Source organism: Notolabrus celidotus, chromosome 1 (genome assembly GCF_009762535.1).
Source record: "Notolabrus celidotus isolate fNotCel1 chromosome 1, fNotCel1.pri, whole genome shotgun sequence".
Classification (NCBI taxonomy): domain Eukaryota; kingdom Metazoa; phylum Chordata; class Actinopteri; order Labriformes; family Labridae; genus Notolabrus; species Notolabrus celidotus.
In genome coordinates, this window is record NC_048272.1 from 41,478,126 (window position 1) to 41,493,981 (window position 15,856).

The 15,856-nt window shown below is 40.9% G+C and overlaps 3 protein-coding genes across 3 annotated transcripts; 1 reads left to right on the forward strand and 2 right to left on the reverse strand.

Moving 5' to 3' along the window:
- Positions 1-1,880: 1,880 nt before the first annotated feature.
- Positions 1,881-3,192, reverse strand: LOC117821827 (olfactory receptor 11A1-like). The gene has a single exon (XM_034696346.1). It carries the CDS (start codon positions 3,125-3,127, stop codon positions 2,180-2,182), a length of 948 nt encoding a protein of 315 aa, XP_034552237.1. The 5' UTR covers positions 3,128-3,192; the 3' UTR covers positions 1,881-2,179.
- An 8,953-nt stretch (positions 3,193-12,145) lies between these two features.
- LOC117812697 (olfactory receptor 11A1-like) lies at positions 12,146-13,214 on the reverse strand. The gene has a single exon (XM_034683638.1). It carries the CDS (start codon positions 13,212-13,214, stop codon positions 12,267-12,269), a length of 948 nt encoding a protein of 315 aa, XP_034539529.1. The 3' UTR covers positions 12,146-12,266.
- A 1,464-nt stretch (positions 13,215-14,678) lies between these two features.
- Positions 14,679-15,647, forward strand: LOC117821804 (olfactory receptor 142-like). Its single transcript, XM_034696314.1, has one exon. The coding sequence runs from the start codon at positions 14,679-14,681 to the stop codon at positions 15,630-15,632; it is 954 nt and encodes a 317-aa protein (XP_034552205.1). The 3' UTR covers positions 15,633-15,647.
- The last annotated feature ends 209 nt before the right edge of the window (positions 15,648-15,856 follow it).

Below are 15,856 nucleotides of genomic sequence, written 5' to 3' on the forward strand. Positions count from 1 at the left end.
AGGTGGTGCTATTACAAAGACTGAATATTATCATGTTGTGTGTGGGGGGGTTACTTTACTTTGGTTTAAGGCAGTTTGGACCCTATGTTTGACTTACAGCAACTTCCTGTTTCATTGTGAGTCATAAAACTTGGACAAGCCGCCACAGCTGTGACCTTTGAGGTTTTTTTTTACATGACTTTGAAAACTCTTCATTGAAAAGTCTCTTCTAACTTTAAACAAAATCCAAGCTATACTTGATGTTCCCTCAATGAGGAGTTAATCCAAAGAGGCCCCTGGAAATGACTAAAAATACTCTGCTTTCTGCCTAAAAAAACACCTACTTACGGTGCAGTCTTGCAGGTTTTTGTAATGGAGCATGGTGATGGTCTGAGCATACCTGATCAAATATAAATAGGATGCGGCCAACAGAATAAGAATCAGAAGTGATTATATGGTAGCCAGAAGGTGGTGCTGGGACTACTGTGACGAACATCTCTGTGCTCAGACTGGGACTCCTGACTAGCACATGAAATGTAGTCCCTGAGTAAATCCTCCAAAGAACTGTTTAAGAAGAAACTGGGCTCTGGTTCCTCATACATACAGAGGCTCAGGTCCTGGTTCATCCTCAGCCCCCCCGGCCTGGCTGCATGTCATCCTCAGTCTTTTGCTCTATTTCATATTCCACCCACTGTCCCTAAATAATAACGACCTATGGAAAAACTTAATCCTACTAATAGACGAGACGTTTAAATGTTCACAGATGTTCATGTGGACTTTATCAAACATTCCCCCCGTTTCCCCGGAAGAACATACTTTTATAAACCATGTGTATTTTGGACATCTTTAATCCGTACAGTAAAGGGTTGATGAGTGGTTGTTCTGTCAGCCAGTATAACAACAAAAAGATACGCAGCATATTTGGTAAACGGTAAAGGTTAAACCTGCTCTGTACGATCTCAAAGAAACACCCAGAAGAGAAGTTGAGCAGTGAGGCCAGGTGAGGTGTGCAGGTCCTGACTGCTTTCTGTCTGGTCTGTTTGGAGCCAGAGAAACAGACTTTAAGGATCTTAATGTAGGTATAAATGATGAGAGCTATTAGACCAAAGATTACTGTAAACAAGTGACAAAGTCCAACCATATTATTGACTGTTGTGTCTGAGCAGGCCAGTTTGACAATATAATAGTTATCACAGTAAACTTTGTTAATGATGCTGAGTAGAACTCAAGGACACTGTGCAAACAACAGAAAGACAGGCGGCTAACCATGACACTGCAATAAGCAAAAACCCTTTGTGGGTGCTTTGTGAATTAGACATTTACAGTTGAGGTCTTTTGGTCTCATTTGCACAGATTCAGCAGCTGCAAAAGATGCACAATCTCCTAATGAATCAGGACCTGAGAGTTAACTCAGAGCCTTGTAGAGCTATTTGACGATGGAAAGGCAGTCTGTAGTTTGCTGGAGACTATTCTCAGCATGAAAAAGTAAGACATCTTTCTGTGGAGCAAGCAGTGATCTGGCTCTGACTAAAACAGCTTAACTGATGTTGGTAGTGAAGGAATCGGATGCATCAGAGGATGGAACTATTGCTATAACCTCAGATGATAAATAAATGACCCATAGTTGGTTGCTCTGTGCCATGTTTTACATCTACAGCTCTAAAATGCAACAGCTTTACTGTCACACTATGTTGCACGTGAAAATGTGTAAGCAAACAAGCTTTGGAGGAATCAATATCAGGAAACTTCCCTCTAAGACAATCAGCCAGTCAGTCTAATATTTGTCTAGCACCAGTTCATAAGAACTGTTATATCAGGACACTTTCCATGAAGACATGTTACAGAAAGAGCAGATCTAGACTGGACTCTTAAATAAAATAATCATTGTGCATCAATCCACTTTATTTATACAGCTTCAAATAGCATTTAGACATGCAGAACACTTTACCAAAACCTTACTGTGTTGAAGTCAGAGCTGTTGGCTCAGGGCAAATGGAACTGTCAACACATTAAACACATACACAGTTCATCTAAATGAGACACACTAGGATTCAACAAGTGTTTACATTTGCTCTTCAAAAACCAGCTCAGCTGTTTGTGCTGTTATCAAGTGCATGTTTGATTTCTTGTATGACAGTACAGTGACCCTTAGACATCAAGAAAACTGGACTCATTAAAAGGTATTCATAAATATTTGATCTCAACGATTGAGTTGGATAATCAGAGCTTTAGAACAAAACAGGCTTTTACATATATTGAATATTTTGGACATTTTCAGGCCGTACATGACCGGGTTTAGGACCGGCTGACATGTAAGAAGGTATAAGGACAAAATTATGGACAGCAGACTTGGTACTCCGCTCATATTCAGCCGGCTCTGAGTAACCTCAATGCAAATTCCAAAAGTAAAGTTGAGCAGAGAGGCCAGGTGAGGTGTGCAGGTACTGACAGCTTTCTGTCTGGTCTGTTTGGAACCAGAGAAACAAACTTTAAGAATCCTCATGTAAGTATAAAAGATCCAAATCAGAGGAGCACATATTCTGATTATGCCCATAACTATGCCGTAAATGTTATTTATTGTGGTGTCAGAGCAGGCCAGTTTAACTATGGAGTAGTTATTACAATAAACATTGTCAATAATGTTCCCACACAGCTGCAAAGTAGAACGCAAGGACACTGTGCAAGCAACAGAAAGACAAGCAGTTAACCATGACCCTGCAATAATCATGGCAACCTTTTTAAATGTCATAAGAGAGATATATTGCAGAGGATAACAGATGGCAAGATATCTGTCATAAGAAATGACGGCTAAAATAAAAAACTCTACATATACATATGAGTACACACAGAAGATCTGCAGGAAACACAAAGGAACAGAAACAGTGTGACTGTCAGAGAGAATCTGAATCAAGAGGAGAGGGAAGAACCCTGTACTACCAAACAGCTCATTGACAAACAGACTGCATGGAAATATATACATAGGTTCATGTAAGCTCCTGTTCTTACAGATAACAACAATGAGCAACAGGTTGGCACACAGAATTAACGTGTAGATAAACATTACAATCATGAAAAACAAGTATTTTAAAACCCTGGTTTCAGAAAAGCCACCGAGCCTGAAATGAGAAAAATGTGTAAAATTGATCATGATTGATCACGACCCATTACCTCATTAACCATAAGCAGAGGACCTGCAGCAGGACCAGGCTGTATGGAGACGTTACACAGGCTCAGTTATATTGTGAGCTCTCATTTGAAATGTTCGTTCCGATTGCTGGGACCATCTGTGCCTCCCAGTGTTCACCTTCTTTTGGGTTAACTAAAGCAGCAGAACAATGTTAGAGAGTGCAGATGAGTTTACTGCAGAGCTTGGGTCTTGTTGAGTAAATACCTTCTAAGACAGTCACATGACTGGTCCCAGGTCTGGAACAGCTGAGGGATTCAAAGTGATGACAATAACTCTGCAGTCTGTTTGTGAATGAGCTGTTTGGTAGTACAGGGTTGTTTCCATTTCTCCTGGTTCAGATTCTCTCTGACATTCACACTGTTTCTGTTCCTTTTTGTTTCCTACAGATTTTCTGTTCTTACTCATACGTAACTGTTGAATTTACAAACTTAGCAGTAATATCCTATGACAGATATGTTGCTATATGTTATCCTTTACAATATAATGTAAATATGACCTCTTTCAAGGTTACCATGCTCATTGCAGTGGTATGGTTACCTCCTTTTTTAGTGGTGTTTGTTACGACTGTTTTGACTGCCTCTTTACAGCTGTGTGGAAACATCATAAATAAAGTCTACTGTAACAACTACTCCATAATTAAACTGAGTTGCTTTGACACCAGAGTAAATAATGTTTTTGAACTTATTGTTGCTACTTTCACAATCTTTTGTCCCCTATCTGTAATATTTTACACTTCCATGAAGATTCTTCAAGTTTGTTTCTCTGGTTCCAAACAGACCCGACAGAAAGCTGTCATTACCTGCACACCTCACCTGGCCTCTCTGCTCAACTTTTCTTGTGGGGTTTCTTTTCAATTATTGGAGAATAGGTTTGATATGAACACTGTGCCCCACATATTCCAAATGATTTTGTCATTTTACTTTGTTGTATCCCAACCACTCTTCAACCCTTTAATTTATGGCCTTAAGATGTCACAAATTGGCACCATATGTGAACATATATTCTTTAGGAAAGTTTAGAACATCTGGCTGATACATTAAACTAGAACAGAATGACATTATCCACAGCATGAGTTCATTTTGCTGATATTGTATAAAATGATCTTCATACTTTGACTTGTTTGTTTGTATTAAGAAAAATATGGTGCCCTTATACATTTACAGTGAAAACAATATAATCTTATTAATTATTCTCTAAACTTTACAGTTAGGTCATACTCTGCCATACATACATCATTAAACTCTTGCACTTTTGAACAAGAAATTACACGTCAACATTTTTGTAGCTATTTAAATTTGGTACATTTGAGTATTAATTCTTACTCAAGAAATAATGTCATTAAGTTGTCTGTTGTAACTCTAGTTGTAAACTCAACTTTGAGATTGTCTTTCATTTAGTTTTACCACCTGATGAGTTTTTTTTATTGTGGCCAAATAAATACTACTAAACTGTCTCTTGGTACCTGCAACTGAGAATCCTCATAACAGTTGGACTTCATGCAACACTAAAGCTTACAGAGTTCATTTTCTGAGTTAATTAATACAGAATTGAGTAATTGGTCTTTGAGAATGTACTTGGTCACCCATTTAAAAAGAACAATTATATCAGGTAGAGATAAACCATGTGTGTTCTCATACTATACTCAGCTATCAGGTTGTATTTTTAGGTTTAAAGCATGTTTCAATGCAAACCAACAGACTGAAGGTGTTGCACACAGTGGAGACGCTCAGCTGGTGGCTGTCTCAGCAAGCTCTTTTTTGGGGGGAGCCAAATATGATAACTTTTTATTGGACATCACCCCATCGTTAGATGCAAAGCCTACAGACTGGTGGAAAGTCAATGCAGAGAGATTTCCTAGACTGGCAAAGCTGGCACACCAGTATGTATAGACACAAACAACATCAGTGCCATCTGAGCAAGTGTTTTCTGCTGCCAGACTGATTTTGACCCAGTTGTGCTTCCTAACAAGGACATCCCACTGTGTGGACATGTTTATTTCACTCAACAAAAACAAGTTGGCAGAAAACTGGACACTCTTGTTGCAGCAACAAGCAATCACTGATTGATCAATCAATTGTATTCTATTTTCCTAGCTGGAAATGATGGTGGCCGTCGTTTGGTGTCCTTGCAACTGGGTCTGGTCGGGCTCAGCCTGTAAAAAACAATGTGGAGCCGCCACCCTGTGAGGATACCACCTGCAGGGATAGGCATGGTGGTCCACTTTATAGTAGGCCCGGCAGCATTTGTGTTTTTGGACCTGGGCATGCTGATGCCCGGCCCAGTAGACTGAATTTTGGGATCCATCCATCCATCCATCTTCTTCCGCTTATCCGGGTCCGGGTCGCGGGGGCAGCAGTCTCAGCAGGGAAGCCCAGACACTCCTCTCCCCGGCCACTTCCACCAGCTCTTCTGGGAGGATACCGAGGCGCTCCCAGGCCAGCTGAGAGATATAGTCTCGCCAGCGTGTCCTGGGCCTTCCCCGTGGCCTCCTCCCAGTCGGACATGCCCGAAACACCTCCCCAGGGAGACGCCCGGGAGGCATCCTAACCAGATGCCCGAACCACCTCATCTGGCTCCTCTCGATCCGGAGGAGCAGCGGCTCTACTTTGAGCCTCTCCCGGATGTCTGAGCTCCTGACCCTATCTCTAAGGCTGAGCCCAGACACCCTGCGGAGAAAGCTCATTTCGGCCGCTTGTATTCGCGATCTCGTCCTTTCGGTCACTACCCACAGCTCGTGACCATAGGTGAGGGTCGGAACGTAGATTGACCGGTAAATTGAGAGCTTTGCCTTCTGGCTCAGCTCTCTCTTCACCACGACAGACCGATACAGCGCCCGCATCACTGCAGACGCCGCCCCGATCCGTCTGTCAATCTCCTGCTCCCTTTTCCCCTCACTCGTGAACAAGACCCCGAGATACTTAAACTCCTCCGCCTGGGGCAAAGACTCCCCTCCGACCCGGAGAGGGCAGGCCACCCTTTTCCAACTGAGCACCATGGCCCCAGACTTGGAGGTGCTGATCCCCATCCCCGCTGCTTCACACTCAGCTGCAAACCGTCCCAGCGCGAGCTGGAGGTCACCGCTCGATGGAGCCAATAGAACGACATCATCTGCAAAGAGCAGAGACGGAATCCCAAGGCCACCGAACCGGAAACCCCCCGCCACTTGGCTGGGCCTAGAAATTCTGTCCATAAAAGTCCAGAGAACCGGTGACAAAGGGCAGCCCTGGCGGAGTCCAACCCCCACCGGGAACGAATTCGACTTACTGCTGGCAATGCAAACCAGACTCTGGCTCCGACAATACAGAGACTGAATGGCCCGTAGCAACAGGCCATCCACCCCATATTCCTGGAGCACCCTCCACAGGATACCTCGGGGGGATATGGGAATTTTGGGATATGGAATGTCAACTTGCTATTGGAGAAGGAGCCAGAAATGGTGTTGGGGGTACCTGCTAGATGTAGTTGGGCTTGCCTCCACACACTGCACTGTCTCTGGAACCAAACTCCTCTCTCCTTCAGGACACAAAGGGACATGGGACATCTCCCATGGGACATCCCCCACAGGTGGCCAATGATGGAGATACCTGAAAGGGGATGATTAGGTGGAACTTAAGTTTTAGAGCCTCAGAGTTCCATCTCTGGGCTATGCAGATGACATGGTTCTGTTGGTTTCTTCAGGCTGGGATCTCCAGTAGGCATTGGGGCGGTTCGCAGTTGAGTGCAAAGCGGCTAGGTACCTCCAAGTCAGAGGCCATGGTTCTCAGCTAGGAATTGTTGGATTGGGGCACTGGTGGCCTAGCGGTCTAAGAGCCACAATCCAAAAACGCTCCTTTCCTCCCTGAAACCATTATGCATTTGAGAATATGGATAATAGTAATATGTTACTAAGGAATGAAAAGCATAATGTACAGTGCAATAACTGTGATTTATTATTTTCACTGCAACCACAAAACACACATTGCTGATCATCACTGCACATAACAGCAGATAACAGACAGCATGTTTACTGATCATCACTGTCCATAACAGCAGATAACAGACAGCATGTTTACTGATCATCACTGTCCATAACAGCAGATAACAGACATCATGTTTACTGATCATCACTGTCTATAACAGCAGATAACAGACAGCATGTTTACTGATCATCACTGTCCATAACAGCAGATAACAGACAGCATGTTTACTGATCATAACTGTCCATAACAGCAGATACAGTAACAGACAGCATGTTTACTGATCATCACTGTCCATAACAGCAGATAACAGACAGCATGTTTACTGATCATAACTGTCCATAACAGCAGATAACAGACATCATGTTTACTGATCATCACTGTCCATAACAACAGATAACAGACAGCATGTTTACTGATCATAACTGTCCATAACAGCAGATAACAGACATCATGTTTACTGATCATCACTGTCCATAACAACAGATAACAGACAGCATGTTTACTGATCATAACTGTCCATAACAACAGATAACAGACAGCATGTTTACTGATCATCACTGTCCATAACAACAGATAACAGACATCATGTTTACTGATCATCACTGTCCATAACAACAGATAACAGACAGCATGTTTACTGATCATCACTGTCCATAACAGCAGATAACAAACATCATGTTTACTGATCATCACTGTCCATAACAACAGATAACAGACAGCATGTTTACTGATCATCACTGTCCATAACAGCAGATAACAAACATCATGTTTACTGATCATCACTGTCCATAACAACAGATAACAGACAGCATGTTTACTGATCATCACTGTCCATAACAGCAGATAACAGACAGCATGTTTACTGATCATCACTGTCCATAACAACAGATAACAGACAGCATGTTTACTGATCATCACTGTCCATAACAGCAGATAACAGACAGCATGTTTACTGATCATCACTGTCCATAACAGCAGATAACAAACAGCATGTTTACTGATCATAACTGTCCATAACAGCAGATAACAGACATCATGTTTACTGATCATCACTGTCCATAACAACAGATAACAGACATCATGTTTACTGATCATCACTGTCCATAACAGCAGATAACAGACATCATGTTTACTGATCATAACTGTCCATAACAGCAGATACAGTAACAAACAGCATGTTTACTGATCATCACTACCCATAACAGCAGATAACAGACAGCATGTTTACTGATCATAACTGTCCATAACAGCAGATAACAGACAGCATGTTTACTGATCATAACTGTCCATAACAGCAGATACAGTAACAGACAGCATGTTTACTGATCATCACTGTCCATAACAGCAGATAACAGACAGCATGTTAACTGATCATAACTGTCCATAACAGCAGATAACAGACATCATGTTTACTGATCATCACTGTCCATAACAACAGATAACAGACATCATGTTTACTGATCATCACTGTCTATAACAGCAGATAACAGACAGCATGTTAACTGATCATCACTGTCCATAACAACAGATAACAGACAGCATGTTTACTGATCATCACTGTCCATAACAGCAGATACAGTAACAGACAGCATGTTTACTGATCATCACTGTCCATAACAGCAGATAACAGACAGCATGTTTACTGATCATAACTGTCCATAACAGCAGATAACAGACATCATGTTTACTGATCATCACTGTCCATAACAACAGATAACAGACATCATGTTTACTGATCATAACTGTCCATAACAGCAGATAACAGACAGCATGTTTACTGATCATAACTGTCCATAACAGCAGATAACAGACAGCATGTTTACTGATCATCACTGTCCATAACAACAGATAACAGACAGCATGTTTACTGATCATCACTGTCCATAACAACAGATAACAAACAGCATGTTTACTGATCATCACTGTCCATAACAGCAGATAACAGACATCATGTTTACTGATCATCACTGTCCATAACAACAGATAACAGACAGCATGTTTACTGATCATCACTGTCCATAACAGCAGATAACAGACATCATGTTTACTGATCATCACTGTCCATAACAACAGGTACAGTAACAGACAGCATCTTTACTGATCATCACTGTCCATAACAGCAGATAACAAACAGCATGTTTACTGATCATCACTGTCCATAACAGCAGATAACAGACAGCATGTTTACTGATCATCACTGTCCATAACAGCAGATAACAGACATCATGTTTACTGATCATCACTGTCCATAACAACAGGTACAGTAACAGACAGCATCTTTACTGATCATCACTGTCCATAACAGCAGATAACAAACAGCATGTTTACTGATCATCACTGTCCATAACAGCAGATAACAGACATCATGTTTACTGATCATCACTGTCCATAACAGCAGATACAGTAACAGACAGCATGTTTACTGATCATCACTGTCCATAACAGCAGATAACAGACAGCATGTTTACTGATCATAACTGTCCATAACAGCAGATACAGTAACAGACAGCATGTTTACTGATCATCACTGTCCATAACAGCAGATACAGTAACAGACAGCATGTTTACTGATCATCACTGTCCATAACAGCAGATACAGTAACAAACAGCATGTTTACTGATCATCACTGTCCATAACAACAGATACAGTAACAAACAGCATGTTTACTGATCATCACTGTCCATAACAGCAGATAACAGACAGCATGTTTACTGATCATCACTGTCCATAACAGCAGATACAGTAACAAACAGCATGTTTACTGATCATCACTGTCCATAACAGCAGATAACAAACAGCATGTTTACTGATCATCACTGTCCATAACAGCAGATAACAGACATCATGTTTACTGATCATCACTGTCCATAACAACAGGTACAGTAACAGACAGCATGTTTACTGATCATCACTACCCATAACAACAGATAACAGACAGCATGTTTACTGATCATCACTGTCCATAACAACAGGTACAGTAACAGACAGCATGTTTACTGGTCATCACTGTCCATAGCAGCATGTACAGTAACAGACAGCATGTTTACTGATCATCACTGTCCATAGCAGCAGGTACGGTAACAGACAGCATGTTTACTGATCATCACTGTCCATAGCAGCAGGTACAGTAACAGACAGCATGTTTACTGATCATCACTGTCCATAGCAGCAGGTACGGTAACAGACAGCATGTTTACTGATCATCACTACCCATAACAACAGGTACAGTAACAGACAGCATGTTTACTGATCATCACTACCCATAACAACAGATAACAGACAGCATGTTTACTGATCATCACTGTCCATAACAACAGGTACAGTAACAGACAGCATGTTTACTGATCATCACTACCCATAACAACAGATAACAGACAGCATGTTTACTGATCTTCACTGTCCATAACAACAGATAACAGACAGCATGTTTACTGATCATCACTACCCATAACAACAGATAACAGACAGCATGTTTACTGATCTTCACTGTCCATAACAACAGGTACAGTAACAGACAGCATGTTTACTGATCATCACTACCCATAACAACAGTAACAGACAGCATGTTTACTGATCATCACTACCCATAACAACAGATAACAGACAGCATGTTTACTGATCATCACTGTCCATAACAACAGGTACAGTAACAGACAGCATGTTTACTGATCATCACTGTCCATAGCAGCAGGTACGGTAACAGACAGCATGTTTACTGATCATCACTACCCATAACAGCAGATAACAGACAGCATGTTTACTGATCATCACTGTCCATAACAACAGGTACAGTAACAGACAGCATGTTTACTGATCATCACTGTCCATATAACAGCAGATATTAGACAGCAGGGGTTGTCAGAACAGTAATGTTGTACTTACTTCACACTCAATGTGATTTCTGACACTCCTTCTGCCGCCCAAGTGATTTGAAGTCGGGCTCTGCGCTGGAAACGGCGATCCGAAGGGCCTCTGTTGTGTGCTGCAGACTCAATCTGTTTCGGTTGCGACATTTTATTTTTGAGAGCGCAGAGAATGCTGCTTCACACCGGTATGTGGACGGAAACATTGAGATGATGCGTCTTGCCAGTCTGGAGATATTTGGGAGATGCCCCACCAGTTTCCAAAAGTCCACAACATCTGTAATCCGAAACTGACGCTGAAGTTCATCTGAGCTCTTTAACTCCACGAACTCCATTTGAAGCTGCACAAGTCCGAGCTGGTCGCTTATTTGCTTCATTTCATTGACCTCAACCAGGAATGGGTTTTTCACAAGTAGAAAAATATTGCTATGGTCCTTGAAGTCCTGGAATCTTGATGTGTAGTTTTGCTTGAGCTCAGTTAGCACGTCACAGAATTGTGATTGACAGGGCAGGAGAGCGTCTGCATGCATCGCCATCACTTTCTGCACGGTGGGGAAGAAACGGTAATCAGAACCACGGACACTTTGTTCGAGTACATCCAGTTTGTCAGAAAATACACTGACAGCCGTGTAGAGCTCATACACGGTCTTGTTTCTTCCTTGCATCTTGAGATTAAGTTCGTTCAAGTGCTGCATAATGTCACACAGGAACGCAACAGACAGACTGAAGTGTGTGATGACTGATGTGTGACTTGTGGACTTAAAAGAGCCGCAACTAGTCTTAAAGGAGCCGCATGCGGCTCGCGAGCCGCGGGTTGAGTATCGCTGCTCTAAAACAATCAGTCAGTCAGTCTAATATTTGTCTAGCACCAGTTCATAACAACTGTTATATCAGGTCACTTTCCATGAAGACATGTCACAGAAAGAGCAGATCTAGACTGGACTCTTAAATAAAATAATCATTGTGCATCAATCCACTTTATTTATACAGCTTCAAATAGCATTTAGACATGCAGAACACTTTACCAAAACCTTACTGTGTTGAAGTCAGAGCTGTTGGCTCAGGGCAAATGGAACTGTCAACACATTAAACACATACACAGTTCATCTAAATGAGACACACTAGGATTCAACAAGTGTTGACATTTGCTCTTCAAAAACCAGCTCAGCTGTTTGTGCTGTTATCAAGTGCATGTTTGATTTCTTGTATGACAGTACAGTGACCCTTAGACATCAAGAAAACTGGACTCATTAAAAGGTATTCATAAATATTTGATCTCAACGATTGAGTTGGATAATCAGAGCTTTAGAACAAAACAGGCTTTTACATATATTGAATATTTTGGACATTTTCAGGCCGTACATGACCGGGTTTAGGACCGGCTGACATGTAAGAAGGTATAAGGATAAAAATATGGACAGCAGACTTGGTACTCCGCTCATATTCAGCCGGCTCTGAGTAACCTCAATGCAAATTCCAAAAGTAAAGTTGAGCAGAGAGGCCAGGTGAGGTGTGCAGGTACTGACAGCTTTCTGTCTGGTCTGTTTGGAACCAGAGAAACAAACTTTAAGAATCCTCATGTAAGTATAAAAGATCCAAATCAGAGGAACAATAACTGTCAATGCAGTAATAAAGAGCCCGTAAATGTTATTTATTGTGGTGTCAGAGCAGGCCAGTTTAACTATGGAGTAGTTATTACAGTAAACATTGTCAATAATGTTCCCACACAGCTGCAGAGTAGAACTCAAGGACACTGTGCAAGCAACAGAAAGACAAGCAGTTAACCATGACACTGTAATAAGCACGGCAACCTTTTTAAATGTCATAAGAGAGATATATTGCAGAGGATAACAGATGGCAAGATATCTGTCATAAGAAATGACGGCTAAAATTAAAAGCTCTACATATACATATGAGTACACACAGAAGATCTGCAGGAAACACAAAGGAACAGAAACAGTGTGACTGTCAGAGAGAATCTGAACCAAGAGGAGAGGGAAGAACCCCGTACTACCAAACAGCTCATTGACAAACAGACTGCATGGAAATATATACATAGGTTCATGTAAGCTCCTGTTCTTACAGATAACAACAATGAGCAACAGGTTGGCACACAGAATTAACGTGTAGATAAACATTACAATCATGAAAAACAAGTATTTTAAAACCCTGGTTTCAGAAAAGCCACTGAGCCTGAAATGAGAAAAATGTGTAAAATTGATCATGATTGATCACGACCCATTACCTCATTAACCATAAGCAGAGGACCTGCAGCAGGACCAGGCTGTATGGAGACGTTACACAGGCTCAGTTATATTGTGAGCTCTCATTTGAAATGTTCGTTCCGATTGCTGGGACTATCTGTGCCTCCCAGTGTTCACCTTCTTTTGGGTTAACTAAAGCAGCAGAACAATGTTAGAGAGTGCAGATGAGTTTACTGCAGAGCTTGGGTCTCGTTGAATAAATACTTTCTAAGACAGTCACATGACTGGCCACAGGTCTGGAACAGCTGAGGGATTCAAAGTGATGACAATAACTCAGAAAACTGAAGATTGACCCCAGGACCTTTGTGGAAAAATACTTTTAGGGCCAGAAATGAGTCAGGGATTAGATATCCATCCATCAACCTTTGACCCCTTATTACATTCAGGGTCGCAGGGGGGCGCAGAGAGAACCCACGTATGCACGTACCCAGGGAGAACATCAGGATTAGATATCAGTGATAATGGGGGAGATTTTTCCAGATTGATCTGAGTTCTGCGTTATCTGAACGTACCAGTTGATATACGTTATGACAGAGAAAGAGGTTGGAGTAGGAGCTGAAGACCTGCAGACTGGGGCCCCCACAAGGTGTTCCCCAGCTCACCCTCAATGCATCTTTAGGATGCATTGCCACTTGATCCATCTCAACACTAGGTGGTGATCAATTAACAGCTCTGCTCCTGGACACTCAGATGCAGATTTGTTGTCATAGAAACAGAGTCCTCATCACCAATGTTTTGAGTAAGATGAATCTAAACATTGATTAACCAAAACACTGTCCCCTACCTCCTCCTTGATCAGTTGTATACCTTTGTGTTCCCTTTGTTGGAGCTATTTGTTTATTTTTAGCATTCAGTTGTTTATTTAGTTTGGAATTAATAAGTAGTATTAGTTGTTAGATTTATCTAAACTTTTCTTCTTAGAACTCATTTAAGTTAGATTTTGGGGTTATATTTTTAGTTAGTCATTGTTTAGTATATTTAGATTTTTGTATATTTAGTATTTCTTTTGTTTGTTTTTGTTTCTTTGGTAATTAGGAACTGTGGGCAGCATGAGAGAGGTCCCTTGGATATTAACTTCAGTAAGTTGTTGTGGGTGTCCACTTTCCTGAAAGCTTTAAAAGAACCAGACACAAAAATGTTTGTCATGAAGGAGGGACTTGTGTTATATGTCACCGTGTCATTCACTTTGCAGTTTCTCACCTTCAGATCACTTTGATAACGAGTGAAGATGGTAAGTTTGAAATGTGTTGAATGAAATGACCTCTCTGTGGTGTCTTTTCTGAAAGTACATGGAACATGTGAGTTGATGCTTGAGCTGATATTAAGCTGAAACCTGGACACTGGACACTTTTTGCACCAAATGTAAAATTTGCATTTGGTTAAATTCTTGCTGTACACAGTTTTTCAGTGTTGAGAACTGAAACAATGATTGTAATTAACTCTACTAAGGTTTCATTTTTCACACTTGCAGCTTACTCAGACACTGGGCTGTTAAAGTATATATATTTTATCATTATGATGTGCATCTATGTTTTGATTATTTGTGCAAATCTTTTGCTTGTTGTGGTAATCTGTATGAACGGAAGCTTACATGAACCTATGTACATATTCCTCTGCAGTCTGTTTGTGAATGAGCTGTTTGGTAGTACAGGGTTGTTTCCATTTCTCCTGGTTCAGATTCTCTCTGACATTCACACTGTTTCTGTTCCTTTTTGTTTCCTACAGATTTTCTGTTCTTACTCATACGTAACTGTTGAATTTACAAACTTAGCAGTAATATCCTATGACAGATATGTTGCTATATGTTATCCTTTACAATATAATGTAAATATGACCTCTTTCAAGGTTACCATGCTCATTGCAGTGGTATGGTTACCTCCTTTTTTAGTGGTGTTTGTTACGACTGTTTTGACTGCCTCTTTACAGCTGTGTGGAAACATCATAAATAAAGTCTACTGTAACAACTACTCCATAATTAAACTGAGTTGCTTTGACACCAAAACCAACAATTATTATGAACTAACTGCTGCTACTTCAATAATTTGTGTTTCACTGTCCGTGACATTTTACACTTACATGAAGATTCTTCAAGTCTGTTATTCTGGTTCCAAACAGACCAGACAGAAAGCTGTCAGTACCTGCACACCTCACCTGGCCTCTCTGCTCAACTATTATTTGGGGGCTTTTTTTCTATTATTAGAAAACAGATTTAATATGAACAGTGTACCGTACATGTTGCAAATATTACTATCATTGTATTTTCTTATTTGCCAACCACTCCTCAACCCTTTAATTTATGGCCTCAACATGTCAAAAGTACGCGTCAAATGTAAAAATATTTTCTTCCGTTCTTTTGGAAAGATTAAAACATCCAGCTGATCTAGTTGATCCATGGCACTGAGTCTTGAATAGAAAGGTAAACCATCCTCAGTGTGAATCTATTTCACTGACATAATGTGTGGAAATGTAAGAAATGTCTGTGTGTGATAAAATATGCTGCATAAAATAATTTGTATTTGATGGACTTTGGTCAAATATTTCTATTTTTACAATGATTTTACAGTTCTGCATTCTTTTCACTAGCAAGGACCAGTTACAATACA